A 19266-nucleotide genomic window follows, 5' to 3' on the forward strand; every position below is an offset into this window, starting at 1 on the left:
CATGACCCCCGGGGGTAGGGTGGGGCCACAATGGCCCCGAAGGTTTTACATAGAAATATATAGGAAAATTTTTTTTAAAATCATCGTCTCAAGAATAGCAAATCCATGATTGGTCATGGGACTACTTTTGATTTAAACTTTTCAGTAATAAACCAATTTATACTTTTTTCTAGCCACAGTGCTCAGGTGAGCGATGTGACCCATGGGCCTCTTGTTTTATTAATACTTCCTTGTCGAATTGTAGAAAACCCAATGCTTACTATTTCCTATAATGAATCAATTGAAAAGGGGCAGTTTTTTCTCTCTCTCATCTTTAACCTGTCAAAAGTGAGAGTCCTCTTCATTTTAGCTTATTAGCTCACCTGAGCTAATTGTTAACCGCCTTCTTGGTAGAATTATGAGAAAGTTTCACAATTTTATTTAAAAGTATATTTATGTAGATTGTTTTCTGTCTTGCAAAGTGTAATGCATGTACTATAGTCTGGTCCGATTTATAGGAAAAAATACTTCTTACGGCAAATAATTTATTATTTCGTCCAGCATAGTAATTTAACCTATTTCGAGTATATATGAATCCGAAAAAATATGCTGGACTTCATGAAAATGGCGTTAAAGTGGTCAAAATGGCGATTCAAAATGGTGGACATCAAATTTTTCTAATTTTCTCTCAATATCGTTCAAAAAGGAGAAATAATGTGTGAATATCTTACTGAGTGTAATAAAACTATAAAAATGATAATAGAATGCTAACATTATTAGTTTAACTCAGAAAATTTAGTCGTTTCTACACTTAATTTGAATTTTCTCTGATTTATTTGTTTATTGTTCTATATTCTGCTTTGTTTAGGATCTTACATTTGCAAATATCCATACACTGCAGATTTGTATTTTTCCTCTACATCTCACTATTCTACACTTGAATGATGGTGCAGCTGTAAGTTAAAAGTCAATATGGCAATTCAAAATGGTGGAAATTCCTTTTTTTCAAATTATTTCTTAATGTCGTTTACATAGGAGAAAGAATTTGTGAATATCTTACTGAGCGAGTACAATTAACCATGTAAAATTTCAACAGAACACTAATATGATCACTTTAAATCGGAAAATTTAGTTGTTTGAATTTAAAATGTGTTAATTAGCTCAAAATGGGGATTCAAAATGACGTCATATTCTCGAATTTCGTAAAATACTCAAGCTGCTTAATTTTGAGTCGTTTTGCAGAAAATAAATTACAGTTTGTTTTTTTATATATATAGTATATTGATAAGTCCATTAAATATGAACAAACAAAAAATAACAGAAAAGATTCATTTTTTCTGGAAATAGTTAAAACAAACTCGACTTAAGAGTTTCCAAACTCGACTGTTCCAAAGCCTTTGAGCCCCCGTTTACCTAAAATCACTCCTGAATCCTGTGTTTATCAACTGCATTTCTACCCTACAGCAGCACACATCAAATATAACTGAAGAAATTCTTGTCAGATTTTATCGAATACTTTGTTCTAGCTTTTTAGCACTTATAAGAACTTAGTATTATCCCCTAACATCTTCTATTCCAGTGTTATTTGTTATATGTTTCAGTCTGTCTTCGGAATTTAGATATTTTCAACACTCAAGTAAAATGGTGCCCCGTGTCAAGGATGACAACCCACTTGGCATGTAAAAGATCGTTTCTCTGGAGTTCGAAAAAGAGTAAGCTCACTGGGGACCGCCAGAGAAACCAAAATCCTTCAAAAACTGATTATTCAAACTGATAGTCCGCCTTAACATGGCTGAAAAATTGCCGAAGCGGCGTTAAACAATATACAATCAATCAATCAACACTCAAAGAAAAAAAAAACATTTATGTTCAAATGTTAAAAGTCTGTTTTGTTTTCCAAAACCTTTTGCAAAATGAAGTAGAGGTTCTGTGAGCAATTAGCTCACTAAATGATAGCCCCTGTCTCCCATATGAATATGATAATGACAGTGTCCATGTTTTGCTCTGTGAAACCCAAAATATGTGTTGGATCAAAAAGTAAAATAGGAGGTGCACAATGGAAATATGTAATCAAGATTCTGTGAAAGTTTATCAAATTTCATTCATTGGTATGAGAGGAGTTGCGGATAAGGAATGGGTACCCCAAAGCGTAAAAGACGGACGGACGGACGAACCGATTACTCTATACCCTTCCGCTTTTTAAGCTGGGGGGATAAAAAATCTCTGATATTCAAGACATGTAGCTCTTTATTTCCTGACCGCGTATAGATTTGTTGTCTTTTAGGGTAGAAAGGTCATTCTATTAGCAAGAAAAGTCTCAAATTTTATTATCTGGAATCACATTGTGTGCATATTTTGGTGAGAAAAGTTATATAATTATGCAATTTAAGTGCGCCTGCAGATTCCTCGTGATTCTTATCATGTACAAGCTTTCGTACCAATAGGACTAAGCCATTCTTGACTTCGATCTAGTCAACACTTCTCGTGACAATAAAATTTTAGTGATACAGAATCAGAGCTGGACAATCAAGAAAATTTATGGTTTACGTATTTTATACTGATAATTCTTAATAAATATGTTTATTGTTGGATATTTTAATATATTCAGATTTATATGATGTAACAACTACTAGCCCTCTAACTGGTCGTGGTTTATCATTTTAAAAATCATACTAAGTAATGTTGCACTAGAACTTCCACATGTACATAAACATTTCTACACTGGACTAAAAATAGATCAAGAATTTCCAACAACTGATATGATTTAGCAGCCCTCGAACTACAATGTTCACTCGCCTTAATGCTCGGAGAATACTGCTCTTGGGATAGTTTAATTTTCCTATTGTCCTCAAAACAGCAATTATTGTATGACATTATTGTTATTATGATATGAAGAAGCATGATAAGACAGGTATATAGGTAAATTGTCGTCAAAAATTTAATAATAGAAGTAATGAAACAAAAATCGTGTTATAAAAATCCTAAGTCTTTAATAAAAATATCCTCCAACTTTCATTACATAATTAAACATTATTTCATGAATAAAGAAAATCCTGTAATTTTTTCTGTATAAAACGTTATTTGAATTGCCATTTTGAGCTAAGTAACACGTTTTAAATTTAAACGACTAAATTTTCCGATTTAAAGTGATCATATAAGTGTTCTATTGGAATTTTACATAGTTGTACTCCGCTTACTAAGATATTCGCAAATCCTTTCTCCTATGTAAACGACATTAAGAAATGATTTGAAAAAAAAGAATATCCGCCATTTTGAAACGCCATTTTGACTTTTAACTTACAGCTGCACCATCATTCAATATGTAGGATAGTGAGATGTAGAGGAAAAAATACAAATCTGCAGTGTATGGATGTTTGCAAAATAATGTAAAATCCTGAACAAAGAAGAATAAAGAAACAATAGACAAATAAATCAGAGAAAATTCGAATTTAGTGTAGAAAAGATTAAATTTTATGAGTTAAACTAATAATGTTAGCATTTTATCATATTTTTTATAGTTTTATTACACTCAGTTAGATATTCACTCATTACTTCTCCATTCTGAACGACAATAAGAGAAAATTAGAAAAATTTGATGTCCGCCATTTTGAATCGCCATTTTGATCACTTTAACGCCATTTTCATGAAGGCCAGCATATTTTTTCGGATTTAGCATACTTGAATTAGGTTAAAAAACTATGCTGGACTAAATAATAATTATTTGCCGTTAGAAGTTATTTCTAGCCTTCTTTTTAAAAATCAGGACAAGACTACTAGAAGTTGAGAATCGATTTCAAACTAACTATTAATGTACCAGGGTATATCAGGTATTTTCAGATCAGAAAAAAATTACAGACATTTCTTGGCGACGTGCATACGTGTAACGTGAAGGTGGACAAAAAAAAATATAACACGTTTTGCACAATTTTTGGTCAGGAATCACTAATCTGAAACAGAGAATCCAAAGCTGACTATCTTACTACTCGACTTTACTTATGTATTTCTCAATACATCCGTAGCACGTAGTTTCATTTTAATAAAATACATTGAAAAGTGGTGTTGCTATTTAAACTAATGAACATGCATATCCAGAATTCAATACTACCAAGCGTAAAAAGGTGAAAGCGATAAATTGGGTAATTTAAAGATCATATTCTAAGAACACATGCTGACAAAGAGAAGTACACCGGAAATGACGTAAAAGCAACCACCAACAACTGCAAGCCCGAAGGCCCAGTCCAAGTAGTCCATGTCTTTCTTAGAACCGAAAATAATGACACCCAGCAGGATCACCGCGCCTGTAATTTTAAAAATAAATCCATGTGGAATATTAAGTTACTTTCTTGTTTCAATTTAATCATAACCAATAAATTGAGACATAAAAAAGAGCTCACATTCTAAAGGAATGTATGCCATATCAATCTGAAAATTACTAGTACTACACCAAAAATTGTATTGCTTTAGCGCTAAAAATTACCTGCTCCTAATGTAATTATTGCAGTTAGAAGTGCTACAATTTTATTTCCTGCAGTCTTTGATATACATGTGTACAGAACGAGGAAAACAAGACTGATGATGGCAGCCACCAGACCAACAGATTCGAACACTCTCACGGATTCGAACCAGTCAGGAACTAAAAATAAAAAACATTGGACGAATTCATTTCCTGAGTGTTTAATCTGCCCCTCCCCCCTCTCATAAAAAAAAAAAACTCGTACATTTCTATTACGAAAAAGAAAAGCTTAAAGACAAGTATAATTGATTGGACGTTGGTGAAATTCCGACACAAGCGGTACAGCTTTGGAGATGCATGTTCTTCTAAGTAGGCACCGTCGGGTAAAATAAAAATATTAAGTGCATGGACGGTTTTTTTTTCAAATTGGACTTGAGATTGCCTATAAGAGGTTTTGAAACAGCTTCGTGGTTTCACTCATATACCATCTTTTTTTTCCACTGTGTAAAACTTCCTATACATCAAAGAAGCAAGAAAAGTACTCTTTGTTAATTGTGTTCGACATTATTATACACTTTTGTTACTCTTGGAATGCAAATTTCGTACATATGTGTTTTGTTTTTATCACTGATACCTATGGCGACACAAGATACAACTGCTCAAGAGGAGCCTACGGCAGCGACGCTGACAGAGCACATTTTTTACAGAAGAGCTAGGTTATGTTTGTTTGGATTAACTTATTATGAATTCATTAAATTGAGAACCGCGCCATGTCCTGCAGTGAATAGAAGAGTTTAATTATTGATGGGGTTTTTTTTAAAGGGGGGGGGGGCAGATTTATCTTGTTTCATTAGAAGTTTAGAAAAAAATTCAGTTCCAGTGTTTTAAATTCATTTTGGACCTATAAGGCTTAATTGTTGCCCTTTTTTTATTTTCATAGTCGCGCAATTTCTTTATTATAAAATTAAAATATGAAATTTGACAGGGCCATTTGCTAGGGTTCTAAAAAGGTTCGACAGATGGTTAGGGGAGGAAAATCCCTCCTCCTAGCCAAATATTTTTATATCTGGGTATCACTGTTGTGTGTGAGAAGGTGTACATGTGAGCGTATGTTTGCATTTTTGAAGTAATTTCTTCATAGATAAAATTAAAAAAAATACATAAAATAAATAAATAAAGCAAATTTTCTTTGAATAGATGAATAATTTACTAGTATTGTTTCAAACATAACATTTTCATACTATTTTTTAAAAATATTTTTGTAAAGGGGCGTGGTCACATCCATTTGCACCCCGTTCCGACGGTCTTCTTTATTGAAAAAAAAAATCTGAAATGTAATGGAGTTACAATGAACTTACGATAAGTGTTTTTGCCGACATCTCCCAGATCTGTGTAATATTTGCATCCCTCAATGCCTAGAACTTTGCTGCATATTTTCCATAGGCCTCCATATCCTCCAAAAGTAAATTTTTCCCAGTATGGTACCCCAAACCCCACCACAAAAAGGAGAAAGCCCAAGCCAATAAACACAGAGGCCACCTTGGTTGCTGATGGGACCTCTCCGAATCCAGCCATGTTACGTTTGCGATCGAGTGAGCAGGTTAACTGAGCATGGGTAAGGTGCACGTAAACACTTAATTACGACTCCATAGTCATATTAGTCAAAGATCTCATCAGTCTCATTTGATTTTTATTAATTTGAGAAACTTTGAAGAGGAAAATGCCCCATCACTAATTATTTGGGCTTACAATGAGTAATGCTTCTTCTGATTTATTATATGTCCTCCCTAATGGGGGATCCATGTTGTGTTGCATAATTATTGTCAGCTTTGTATTTGTCTCCCCGCTGTTTGTCTACATAGAAATCATGTTTGATCGTAACCCTCGATCTCTAATGAAAAAATATGCAATCTTTCCCCGTAACTATGGAATCCGGATAAGGTCGTGTAGTTCAGGATTGCAGCATCCAGTATCGATTAAACTGTCGATAGCAAGATATGTGATAGCGAAATGAGGATGATGCGATGGTGCGACGATGCGTTAACGATGGTCAAATAGCGAGGAAGAGATAGTGAACATTGCTTTATCGTCATCGTTTCATCACTATCACACAATCGCCTCATCGTCAACGTACCAGCATTATCGCGCCATCGACCCTTCAGCCGATTATCGATGATGCGAGAGTTACTACATGACCCTATCCGAATTCCATAATATTCTCCGTAAATGATAAAGAATTTACAATCCAAGTACCACGCACATCTCCGAAAGTATAAATGAACAATCAATTTTCATAATAATGGAAACCTTTACTTTCTTGAAAACTGTGGAAGATTATCCGGACAATGATGTACTTTACATCACTATTGAAAATAGTGACCATATTTTCCTCATCAAATCAGAATCAATGAATATGCACATCTGTTATATACGTATAATTGATCTGCAAAATCTTGAAAACTGTTCTAAAATTTATCCGGACAATGGTTATCCTCTGGTAGCCGCCAGCTCCGCTATCAAAACCGGTCAGAAAATACGTTCTACAAAGTATTGGTGGCCCTCCACTTTTGTTCGATATGTATGTCAAACGAAAAACAACTATAATAGTTTTTATTTATACTGTAGCTTGTTCTCTTTTTAAACACATGTACACATACACAATATTAATGTAATAAAATTTTATTGCTATAAAATGTGCATGTATCAGCACCGTATAAAATACGTTATTACATATATATATAAAAGTAAATTATAAATAAGCAATCATGTATAATTTCTATAAAATGACAAATACAATGAGTTTACTTAGAGCACATGCTAACAAAGAGAAGTACTCCTGCAATGACGTAAAAACAGCCACCGACAGCGGCTAGGGCGAAGGCCCAGTCTAAGTTATCCGTGTCTTTATTGGAGCCAAAAATGATGACACCCAAAAGAATAACACCCCCTGAAATGTAAAAATAAGTCAAAATGAAAAAACATATTGCATAACAGGCACCTAGCACCCTTTATATTAAGAGGGTATGAATCATTGAATCAAGCTATTTCAGAGAATTTGTGAAAAAAGAACATGCGCGCAAGTGGAGGGAGGGGTCAAAGGGGGGCAATCAAAGAGGGGCGGAGGGGGGGGGCACTAAGAGTTATGTTATAAAATTTAATTGTAAAAGTTTCTTGAGATATCGCCCGGAAATGAAACATACAGAATGTCTAAATTTTCTACCTTGACCTTTGACCTTTTGAGCCATAGGGAGTTGTGGTATAAAATTTCTTAGCTGCAGATCTGTAGCGTTATGGTTTTATATATTTGTCTTTGACCATAAGACACTATGTAAAACCATAACGCTACAGATCTGCAGCTAAAAATTTCTCTGCAAAAACAGACAGAAATTATTACATTGACCTTTGACCCTAAAATCAACAGTGTCTTTCTTTAAGCCATAGGAAGTTGTTAGGTAAAAATTAAATGGAAATTTTAAAGCTGATACTGGGTGGAAACAAAAAACTGGTGTTACAGACAGACAAAAATACTGGCAGACGGACGGACGGACAGATGGACTCAATTTAATATCTCCCTTCAGTGAAAGAAGGAGACAAAAAAGACATTAATTAAAATAATGTGTCAGCCCCTTCCCCCTTCGTTCTACGTGTGTATGTACGCAAGAATACAAGTTTAAAAATATGAATTGCGTTTCACTTATTTTTTATTTGACATATATTTTACTGCTCAAATGACTGCTTTTTTACAACAGAACCTAAGAATAAGACCAAAATGTACTTTGAATTTTTATTGAATTATCAATTCTGTAAGATACATGTATTAAAGTAAATTCTGCTTCAGTTATTGGCCTTAGTCAAAAGTCTTTGGCTAAAAGGGACCCTGGGTCAAAAGTTCTGTGAATATATTCACCTATAGGTCATTTTCACCTATAGGTCATTATCATCCACAAGAACATAATCTATCATATCAAAACAAATTAATCCTAGCATTCTGAAAGCTTTGACATTGAATTACCTGTTCCTAGCGTAATGATGGCAGTGAGAAGGGCCACGATTTTATTTCCGGCAGTCTTTGATACACACACATACAACAGAAGGAAAACAAGTCCGACTAGGGCGGCTACCAGTCCTATCGCCTCGAACACTCTCACGGACTCAAACCAGTCGGGGACTGAAACAAACAGAACATAGATTTAACAGTTACACAAATGACAATGCTTCTTTCACAAGTTACTTATCTAGCTTGATGACAAGCATAACACCAAAATTTATTTCAATAAAATTTTTGGGAAGACACAAGTATACAATCTTATTATCTCCTCGCTATGGATTGCATATAGTAATGGGCTTGTTCAGTGTAATTGTGGGTGAGGGTGTGTGTTTGTTTGTCCTTGTGAACGCACCGTAATTTGCATCTTGATTGATATGGTATTTTGCGAGGGATACTCCGTTTTGCGGTGCCCATGTTAGTAAAAAATTCTTCCATATATAAAAATTATTTTTAAGTATTACATGCATACGTTTACTATAGATTTATTCAAGTTCATTTACATTGCAATGCAGAAGAACATAACATATCAAGATATGTGCTGTCGTTTATCTATCGGGCGAATCTTATTTTATTTTCAGTGTGCAAAAATTCACACAGTCCCGCGATGTCCCTATGTGTTCCCTATGATGTGTATCTGTAATAAAAACTGTAGTTAGAGCAGTTAGACAGAGAAACGGCATATTTTTATCCCATAATTCATTTAGCCTTGGGCTAATTTGATTCAGTGTTGATGTTTCTTAATTCATAACCATGTGGGTAAACCTATTGCGTAGTACCATTTGCTTTTATGCTGAATTTTCTGGAACATCGCATGTGTGACGACCTATCTAATAATCATATAAAGAAGTTGTATATGTTCTTATTATAAATTGTCATATACTTAAAACAATCCTTGGCATGCTTCAGTTGAGAGCAGAATTCGTAATCGTTTTATCTTGAACAACACTCGAGTACTTGTATGTGATGAACAATATGTACAAACCTCGTGTTAGAGAGAGAGAGAGAGAGAGAGAGAGAGAGAGAGAGAGAGAGAGAGAGAGAGAGAGATCTATGTCTCAAAGACATCATGTAATCACTGGCCATTGAAAATTGTAAATTAATCAAATACTCGTGTACATAACTTAATACTGAAGAAGGATTTTACTTAATTGTCTATAAACCTTTCACAGGGTTACTTTAATGCTAAAGAATTTGTCTCCAAAATTTAATTATGGAAATGGACAATTTAATTGGCTCGGAGTATGAAAGTAAAAATTATTCTTATGAACATAATCATGATAATGAATAATAGAATTTCTTACAATTTTTTTTCTATTTTTTGCCCATTGGTCCTATGGATTTTTTTGTTTTGTTTTGAACATATTTTATTGACAAGCAAAAGGATAAGAAACAAGTTCTAACAACTTACTAGTTCTTCTCCTTAAAAAAAACACATAGTAATTGTCATGCAAAATTGTAGCAAAAACTTGTACAAATAAGATTCAATAATATATCTAGCTAAATCTACAGGATTCATTTATAAATTTATGAACAGCGGCAAAAATGCCAATGTTTACTTCGATTGAGAGATTTTCGTTGCCCCATAGCAGTAGGTGTACATCTATGATGTTTAAATCAAGTCTAAAAAGATAGTCAAAAAGATTACTTCGAGCATTACAGTAATTTTTACAAACAAAGAAAAAATGATAGGCATCTTCCTGTTTACCACAAGAGCAATAGGGATTATCAATGATATTACGTTTGAATAAGTCTTGGTTCAATACACAGTTGTGCCTTAATTTAGTATGAATAATGTTGTTAATACGTTTACCAAACAAAAAATATGATGGTGCTTTAGGATTATTATCACTTATAATCTTACGAAAAGAATTGACTGAGATGGCTTCCCTTGTATCTGTATTCAATAAATTCCATTTTTTGACTGCATCAGGTACAAACGATTTATTAAATATTTCTAACCTGCCCCTTGGGATAGTTAATTGATCCTTATTTCGTGTATTGTATCTTGATGTGTGCTCTCGTTTCTTTGGGACTATATCTTGTATATATTCCGGTACATTACAATTATTAATTTTGAACATTGTAATCATTTTAGATTGGTAACGACGGTGTTTCAAAGGTACCCATCCTGTTTCAAAATAGAGTGATTCTCTTGAAGCTAGTATCGGGAGACCAGTAACTATTCTAGCAGCCATTAATTGTACTTTTTCAAGTTTTTCTACATCAGATAAAGAGCAACCATCCCAGACAATTGAAGCATATTCAAGTGTAGGTCTTACAAATGTTGTATACAAAAGAGAAAGATTTTTTCTACCGATTGAAAATTTCAACTTCTTCAATAACCCCAATTTCTTATAAGCATTATTAACAATACCATCTATATATTCAGACCAGCTGAGATTTTGTGACAACAATATACCTAAATGGCGATGCGCCGATACAAACTCCAGTACATTACCTTGAAAATACAAGTTAGGTAAAACAGGTCTATGTTTTAAAGAAAAAAATACAACCTTTGTTTTTGCTGGATTAAATCTTAAAAGCCATTTACTCGACCATTTATCTAAAACATCAAGATCATGGTTTAACCTGTATTCTATATCTAGTACATTATATGATGCATGTTGCAGTGAATTGTCGTCAGCAAATAATCTACACATTGTAAGCATATTTTCAGCAACATCATTAATATATATCAAAAATAAAAGAGGACCTAGAACTGAGCCTTGAGGCACACCTGCATATATATTGAGGTTGGATGATAGCAGATCTTTATACATAACTTTTTGTGATCTATTTCTCAAGTAACTTGTAAACCACAGTAAAAGATCACCAGAATTTGAAAAGAAGACCCTTGTGCCATACTCTGTCGAATGCTTTAGATAGATCGCAAAAAACCATACAACACGATTTGCCTTCGTCTATACTTTGCACAATACTATGATAAGTTTCTAGAAGCTGGTACACTGTAGAGTGACCAGGTAAAAAACCCGCCTGATATCGATAAAACAAGCTAATTCAGAGAATTCGTGTCCCCCGCTTAGGGAAAAAGTCGGCTCCCCCTGACTGAATTTGTAGAATTATTAAATGTATACATGTATACTGAAGCAAATAAAATACATGTATGTCAATATGCATATAAAGATGCTTATTCTTCATTATGTGCATAGAAGATTTTTTTATATGGAATTTTTATAACACTGTAATGATGATTTTATAACCTCATAAATTTTTCTTTTCACATGCTGAATACTATCATTTAGTAAAAAAAAAGTATTTGAAAAAAAAAGAAAAAAAAAGAAAGGTTCGACCGAGATTCGATCCCGGGACCTCTCACATACCAGGCGAGAGACATAACCACTGGACCACGGAATCGCTATACGTGTAGGGAATATATGCGGAAGTGAAGTCACATACATGTATATATTCATGTTTTCATGTTCGGTATTGTCAAAATTTTACACAATCCATGGTGTTTGATTTATTTAGCCTTTATTAAACAGTTCCAATAGATGTAATAAGAACATAAAGTCCGCCGAGAACCTGTTTTATACGCAATAACTCTCCTCATGCCCCTGCGCTAAAAATAGCGACATGTAATTAATACTATAAATACTAATAAAACAAACGGGGCGGGGCACTTTGAGAGGGGTAAGAGACGTCCTAGGGAGTTTTGATATAAATTACATTGCATAAGCTCAAAATATTCTTGAAATATCGCCCGGAAATAATAGTATTACACACAGACAGAATGTATAAATTTACGACCTTGAACTTTGACCTTTTGACCTCAAAATCAATAAGGGTCTTTACTAGGCCACAGGGAGTTGTTATATAAAATTTCATTGCAATAGCTCAAATGGTTCTAGAGATATCGTGTGGAAACGAAAGTGTTTTAACAGACAGAATTTGCTTATTTATGACCTTGACCTTTGACCTTTTGACCTCAAAATCAATAGGGGTCTTCTTTAGTCCATAGGGAGTTGCTATGCTAAATTTCATTGCAAAAGCTCAAAGGGTTCTCGAGATATCGTGTGGAAACGAAAGCGTTACAGACAGACAGAAAGACGGACGGACGGACGGACGGACAAACCCAAATTAATATCCCCCACTTTTCAAGCGGGGGACAATAAATTGTTATAATGAAAATAATTATACACGTGTTTGAAAATAATTCTCTCCATAATTTTGCTAACGCAGCTTAACAACGACACAGGCCTATAGTTAGACACTAAAGACGGATCATCCTTTTTAAAGAGAGGTAATACATGAGCTACTTTCCACATGGACGGGAAAACATTCTCTGACAGTGATTTATTAAATAACATAGTCAATGGTTTTGAAACAGTAGAAACGGTATTTTTAAGCATTTTGTGACTGATGCAGTCGGGACCTGTGGCTTTATTAACAGGAATTATTGAAATAATGTCAACTACCTCTTGTTCATCAATTATGATATTACTAAGATTATCACTACATGTAGAGTAGATTTGTGGTAGACTATGGTTTTTATCATCAATACATGAAATGGATGAAAAATAACTGTTGAGTGCTTCAATTTTATCTTGATCAGAAAAGGCTAAGCTATTTTTCCCATTATCAGTAGTAATTTGTAATGGAGGGATATCATTGGATGATTTAACATTAAATGCGTCCTTCATTAGTTTCCAATATAATTTGTTGTTGTTTTTGTTTGCGTCTACTAGGTGCATTTCTATATTGTCATAGTAATTAGATATAGCATATTTTTTCATGTTATTGAACGTGTTCCTAACTTTTTTGAACTTTTTTGGATTTTTTTGTCAGTGGCGCCTCCGTAATTTCTTCCTTTTAAACAGACACCTAGCTATTCTCTTCGAGGTTAACCTTCGCATTTGTTTAACTCATTACTCCAGTGAACGTGTAGCACATTCTTCCTGTGTGAATGTTTTTGTTTACATGCTCGGACAGTGAAATGTTATTAAGACGCCAACGCCCTAATCGCGGCCATATTTCATACAACTTAATATTTCTAGCAAGACGCCAAATCGCTTTCGTGTAATTTTTGCATAATGGGAAGGGGGGGGGGGGTTAACGTATAAAACTTTGGCATCCTAAATCCTCCATCATCATGTATACTGTAGTGTGTTTCGAGCAGCCAGTTAAATTTTTTAACACTTAAACTGAATGAAAAACGCAGTAAAGTCCACAGTTAAGACTGTATAATTGATCAGTATGTTTCCTTCTGAAATTCAGTCCAGCATCAACGCTGCCTGTAGTTGAACAAATTCTTTTTAATGATCTCACTCAATTGTTGCATACATGCTGCATGCTTTTAAATATTTATTAAATTTTGAGTTACTTATAAATTTTTGTGTTCTAATGTAAAAATCTGAGATAATCGAAATAAAAAATAAAAACTTACGAAAAGTGTCCTTCCCCACATCATCTAGATCAGTGTAATATTTGCAGCCATCGAGTCCCAAAAATGCTCCACACCGCTGCCACAAACCACCGTGTCCCCCCAATATGAACTCCTCCCAATAAGGGGCACCAAATCCCACGACAAACAGTAGAAACCCGAGTCCGATGAAGACCGAGGCCACCTTAGAGGCTGCTGGGGCGTTTCCACCGGCCATTTTTCGTTCACTGCGAGTTACACACAGATTGAGGAATATATTGGAGCGGGCGTGGGAGTGCGAGTGAGTAAGACACACGCGGGAAAGAAATGTTTATTACGACGCCATGATTGGGATAGGGTCTCCACCTCTCGTTGTTTTATAGTATTTGTTGTATTTTATGACAAATTGTCACATAATATAAAAACATCCTCATTCGTAATTGTCAAGAGAGTACATTGCCAGCTGTTCACAGAAAGGCATCTTTTCGTCGCATTTTGTTTTATTTTTTCAAGTTACATAAATTATTCTGCTATTAAATATGTGCGATTTATTGTGATTGATAAATGTTAATTGGGAATATAGAGATCGAAGCGAGAGAGGGAGGGAGTATTTAGTGAATGATACATGTCAATGGGGTGTCAAATAGCGGTCAAATCTCGTAAAAACAACGAACTTCCGATAAATAGGGCGTCTATAGGTCTGTGGTATTAACCCCTAATGCAACCTGTGTAATATGATGGTTTATGTTAATTCTTCTGCAGGTTAATATCGTAGCGTTGTCACCTGTACTTCTTAACAATTTCTTGTACCTTGGACATTGCCAGTACAAATAGAAAAGGGGGGTTGAAATCTTTAAATAGAAAAGGGGGGTTGAAATCTTTTACTTAGTACAAATAGAAAAGGGGGGTTGAAATCTTTAAATAGAAAAGGGGGGTTGAAATCTTTACCGGTTCATAGAAACTGCAGTATTCACTGTCTCTGTGTGAGTGGCTGTGTGTCAGGGTATGTGGGTGTGTCTGTATGTGTGCATGGGAGTGGTCAATGAAATACGTATACGGTACAACCTAATTAATTTTCTCTCAATACTGTTTTTCTTTAGCTTCTCTGAAGATTTGCCGCACTTTCGTAGATTTAGAAATGGGTATTAACTATTAATAGCCATTCTCTGTAACCACTTAAACTTCGTTGCCACGCATGGTCACCGATTTTGATAAAACTTCACCCATGCTTAGTACTTGACACCAGAAACAAATATCAAACAAAATTTCGTTGCTACGTGTCTCGGTTGCTATGGCAACAGCCGGAAAAGTTTGAAAAATCGAGATTTTTAGCCACTTTAAATCTTGACTGTGGCTTAATAAAAACTAGAAAAAGCAAACAAACCATTCTCACAAAAACATGACACCTTGATGTCACTTATACTGTAAAGAAACTGTTTAGAATATATCTCTAAGTAAGTGGTAACCAAGGGTACATTTGGAATACATTTAAAATGCTGATATATGCTGAAAAACGCTCAATATTCACTAATGGTAGGTGTTATATGCTCAAACTCAATCAACGACTTAAGAAAAACAATGAAAATGTTTGACCTTAAGTATATAAGTATAAGCAATATTATTCTATAAAATACTTTAATGGTTGCCACGGTAACACAGTGTAACCATGCAAAACCAGTAACTAAGATTGGGTTAATGCTACTGTCTTGAGGAAAAACATGAAAATTCAAGACTGGCAAATATGCATCCTTAGGACCTTGCAACACCAAAACCATAAGAAAAATTGGGTATAATTGCTACTTTGTAGTGTTACCATGGAAACAAAGTACCAGTGCTTAAAAATGAATTATTTTCTGCTGCATTAAGAATTAAATTGCCATTTAATCAGGAAACAAATTAAAAGACTCAGCTTGAATAGTACTTATCTGTTAGAACTGAAGTTGAATATCATATATTGATAAAATTTGATGAATAAAACAACACTGTTGCTATGGTTACCAAGAAGGGAAAATGTTCGATTTTGTGAACTTTATATCAATATTAAACCCTGTGTGCCAACTTCTTGCATCCACTTAGAGATTGGATGATAGTCAAAATTAAAAGTCAAGTTAGCTGTTAATAAATATCAATCATAAAAGTTTTGGGAATCTACATTTAAGGGTACGTATCCAAGGAAACAAAATATTTTTCAGGTTTTTAAGCATATATTTTCTGCTTATTTCCATAGCAACGCTTTATTTAAAGAATCTAATCTGAATTTTTTCAAATGGGAAAATTTGGAGCACACCAACATCTTATAAAATTGGTCATTAGTTATGAGGAAATGTGCTTTTTTTAAAAGATAGGATCAGATTTAAACATACATAGTGTTACTTTGAAGGCTCTCTGTGGTATAAAAACCTTGGCAACCATTGCCTACCAAAATGAAATATATTTTTTTCTTGGTATGTGTTTCAAGGCTCTTTTTTCTATTATTTGGTCACATTTCATCCTATAATTGCTTTTTATTTTTACGTGTATGACTTAATAAAATTCAATGAATATTTTTTTTACCTTTGAATACTTTGTTACCATAGTAACATATGTAATAGTTGATTTACCAAACATGTTTATCATGCATTTGAGACATCTGACCTTCAACTTTTGGAAACAGTCATTGACAATTGTTTTCTTTGCCGCAAATGTTAACTATGGGGCTCTAAACATGTTTAAAAATGCCATTTTTCGAACTTTAAGACATGTTACCGTGGTAACTATAAAACAAGTTAATCAATTTTTGCCTGATTTCAGTTTAGGGTATCAATGACTATTATCATAGAGAGTTTGGAGAAATTCTGAGACTATGCGTGCCACAGCTCCTATATAAAATTTCAAATCATTACAGAGAATGGCTCTTAATATTTTTAGAAAATGCATCAAGGAAAATACAATGTAGTTAGATTCATAGAATCGCAGCAGTATTTTAATACTCAACTACAAACCATACACTGACAATTAATTTATGTCTGTAGTATTGGAATTTCTGTCTTCAAAAATCGAGAAAAAAAAATAGTAAATGCATTATATACTAATGTTTGTAAGTATGGTGTAACATTTAAAAAATAAGGAAGGAAATTTAGGAGTCTGAAATACCATTTACAATTCAAATATTACACAAGGAAAAGCAACATATTTACATAATTTCACAGGATTTCTTCCTTGTATCATAAGTGCAACAACAACCCCTCCTCCCCATAGAATCCCTTTGATATTTTTTGTACAGCCATTAGTGGTACATTGTACATGAAAAAGTGACGAGACCCACAGCCAGCATAGCTTAGAATTTTAGCAAAAAGAAATCACAGACAAGTGATGAATTAAACAAATGGATTGAGTTTTGTAAAAAAAGTCCTATACGGAGCCAGGCAAGCGCCAGTAAGCACTGTTGTTGATAATCGGAAGTTTGCATAAAGATTAAGAAGCAGAATGTTAGATTTTAAACATATTAGATATGATAAAAAGGATGCACCCATTCTCATCCACCTTAAATAAAGGTTTCCTAGACAGAAGATTTGTTTTTTAAAGGTCCCCATGTTTTTTTTGGGAAAGGATATTATTATCCCCCCTTCTGTTGCCAGATATGACCATTTCTGACAAATGAACTGTTTTTGTCATAAAAATTAACTCACTAAAGAAATATAAAACCAGAAAAATCTTTAACTTTTGTGACAGAACGCTACGGGGGGGGTAGTGACCGCCAATATACGTGAATGGATGCCAGAACGGTGGTTGATGTGCATTAAAATCGGGGAGGATTAATTCAAAATATAATCAACATTAAAACCAAATATTGTTTCTTGTATGGAAGTTATTCAATTAGTTTGCGGAACTTTTTGATCACCCCTCTAACATTCTGCTTCTCAGTCTTTATGCAAACTTCTACTATCAACAACAGTGCTTATGGGCTTGCCTGGCTCCGTATAGGATTTTTTTTTTGTTTTACATTTCGATGTGAAAAACTCAATCCATTTGTTTAATTCATCACTTGTCTGTGATTTCTTTTTGAAAATTCTAACTTCTGGGGGGGTCTTATATTTCATGTATACTAATGGCTGTACAAGAAATATAAAAGGGGATTAAGGGGGAGGGGGGGGGGGTTGAACTGATGATAAAAGGGAAAGAAATCCTGTAAAAATATGTTGCTTTTCCTTGTGTAATATTTGAATTGTAAATGTTATTTAGACTCCTAAATTTCCTTCCTTATTTTTTAAATGTTACACCATACTTACAAACATTGTTAGATATAATGCATTTTTTTTCTCGGTTTTTGAAGACAGAAATTCCAGTACTACAGTACATGAATTAATTGTCAGTGTATGGTTTGTAGTTGAGTATTAAAAATACTGCTGCGATCCTACTTGCCAGTAATATCTTATGATTCAAACTACATTGTATTTTCCTTGATGCATTTAAACATATTTAATGGTTAATACCCATTTCTAAATCTACAAAGTGCGGCAAATCTTCGGAGAAGCTAAAGAAAAAAAGTGTCGAGAGAAAATTAATTAGGTTGTACCGTATGTATTTTTTCTATATAACAGGTTATTTTCGTTAAGAAATGTGCAAATAAGAAGCAGTCAAAATTTCCACGAAAAATTATTAGCAATTAGTAAGAGAGATTAATAGAGCGATTTTGATGTCTAGTCGGTTTTGTTACCATGACACAAATATGCGTATGATGGTATTTAAACAGGCGTATAGCACCGATATGAGCTGTATTTTTATTTATTGGGGAAAAATTGTAACAGATAAAACCTTATTTTTAAAATGTGCAAATGAATAAAATTTTGTATTTAGAAACACTAAAAAAAAAGACATTTTTAAGAAAGCAGGAGCAAAATTTGGATATTATCTAAATTTTTTACGCCTCAAATTTTTGACGTTTTTACGCTTAAAGACGTACAACACACTGGGGGGGAAACTCTTGGATTTCAATTGAACGTTTGACGTTACGTCAAATTTAACGTCAAAAATAAAGCGTCAAAACGACGAGTAAAACGATCCCGATGTATATCAATCATGAAAGAAAATATTGGATATGGGGCTTGGCTGTGATTGTGCGTACCATACTCAATCCAAAATTTTTTTTTTAAATTTAAACCCCATTAAACTCCGTAAAAAGCAAGACATAAAATACCAACCCTTAATGTTTATTTCATTTCATTTCATATACAATAAATTGTATTTTTGATCAAAGCGCAGCATTTTTTTAATTCAGAAAATTATATTTTACATTGCCGAAATTCTCATTGTGTACAATTAGCTATATAATATTCCGATTAATGGTCTTCATTACAATTTGTAATACACGATATAAATATTGTTTTTCTCTAAAACAACAATAAATAAACAAAAAACTTTTTACAA

The 19266-nt window shown here is 33.7% G+C and overlaps 2 protein-coding genes across 2 annotated transcripts; both read right to left on the minus strand.

Moving 5' to 3' along the window:
* Positions 1-3951: 3951 nt before the first annotated feature.
* On the minus strand, positions 3952-6016 carry LOC134261639 (uncharacterized). The gene is made up of 3 exons (XM_062744059.1): positions 5791-6016; positions 4457-4612; positions 3952-4277 (listed from the first exon to the last, which is right to left on the minus strand). The coding sequence occupies exons 1-3, from the start codon at positions 6005-6007 to the stop codon at positions 4135-4137; spliced, it is 516 nt and encodes a 171-aa protein (XP_062600043.1). The 5' UTR covers positions 6008-6016; the 3' UTR covers positions 3952-4134.
* Positions 6017-7187: 1171 nt separating this feature from the next.
* Positions 7188-14243, minus strand: LOC134261640 (uncharacterized). The gene is made up of 3 exons (XM_062744060.1): positions 13885-14243; positions 8445-8600; positions 7188-7379 (listed from the first exon to the last, which is right to left on the minus strand). The coding sequence occupies exons 1-3, from the start codon at positions 14096-14098 to the stop codon at positions 7234-7236; spliced, it is 516 nt and encodes a 171-aa protein (XP_062600044.1). The 5' UTR covers positions 14099-14243; the 3' UTR covers positions 7188-7233.
* Positions 14244-19266: the final 5023 nt, after the last annotated feature.

Source organism: Saccostrea cucullata, unplaced genomic scaffold, assembly GCF_032062105.1.
Source record: "Saccostrea cucullata isolate Sc308-1 unplaced genomic scaffold, CSIRO_AGI_Scuc_v1 ctg22717, whole genome shotgun sequence".
Lineage (NCBI taxonomy): Eukaryota > Metazoa > Mollusca > Bivalvia > Ostreida > Ostreidae > Saccostrea > Saccostrea cuccullata.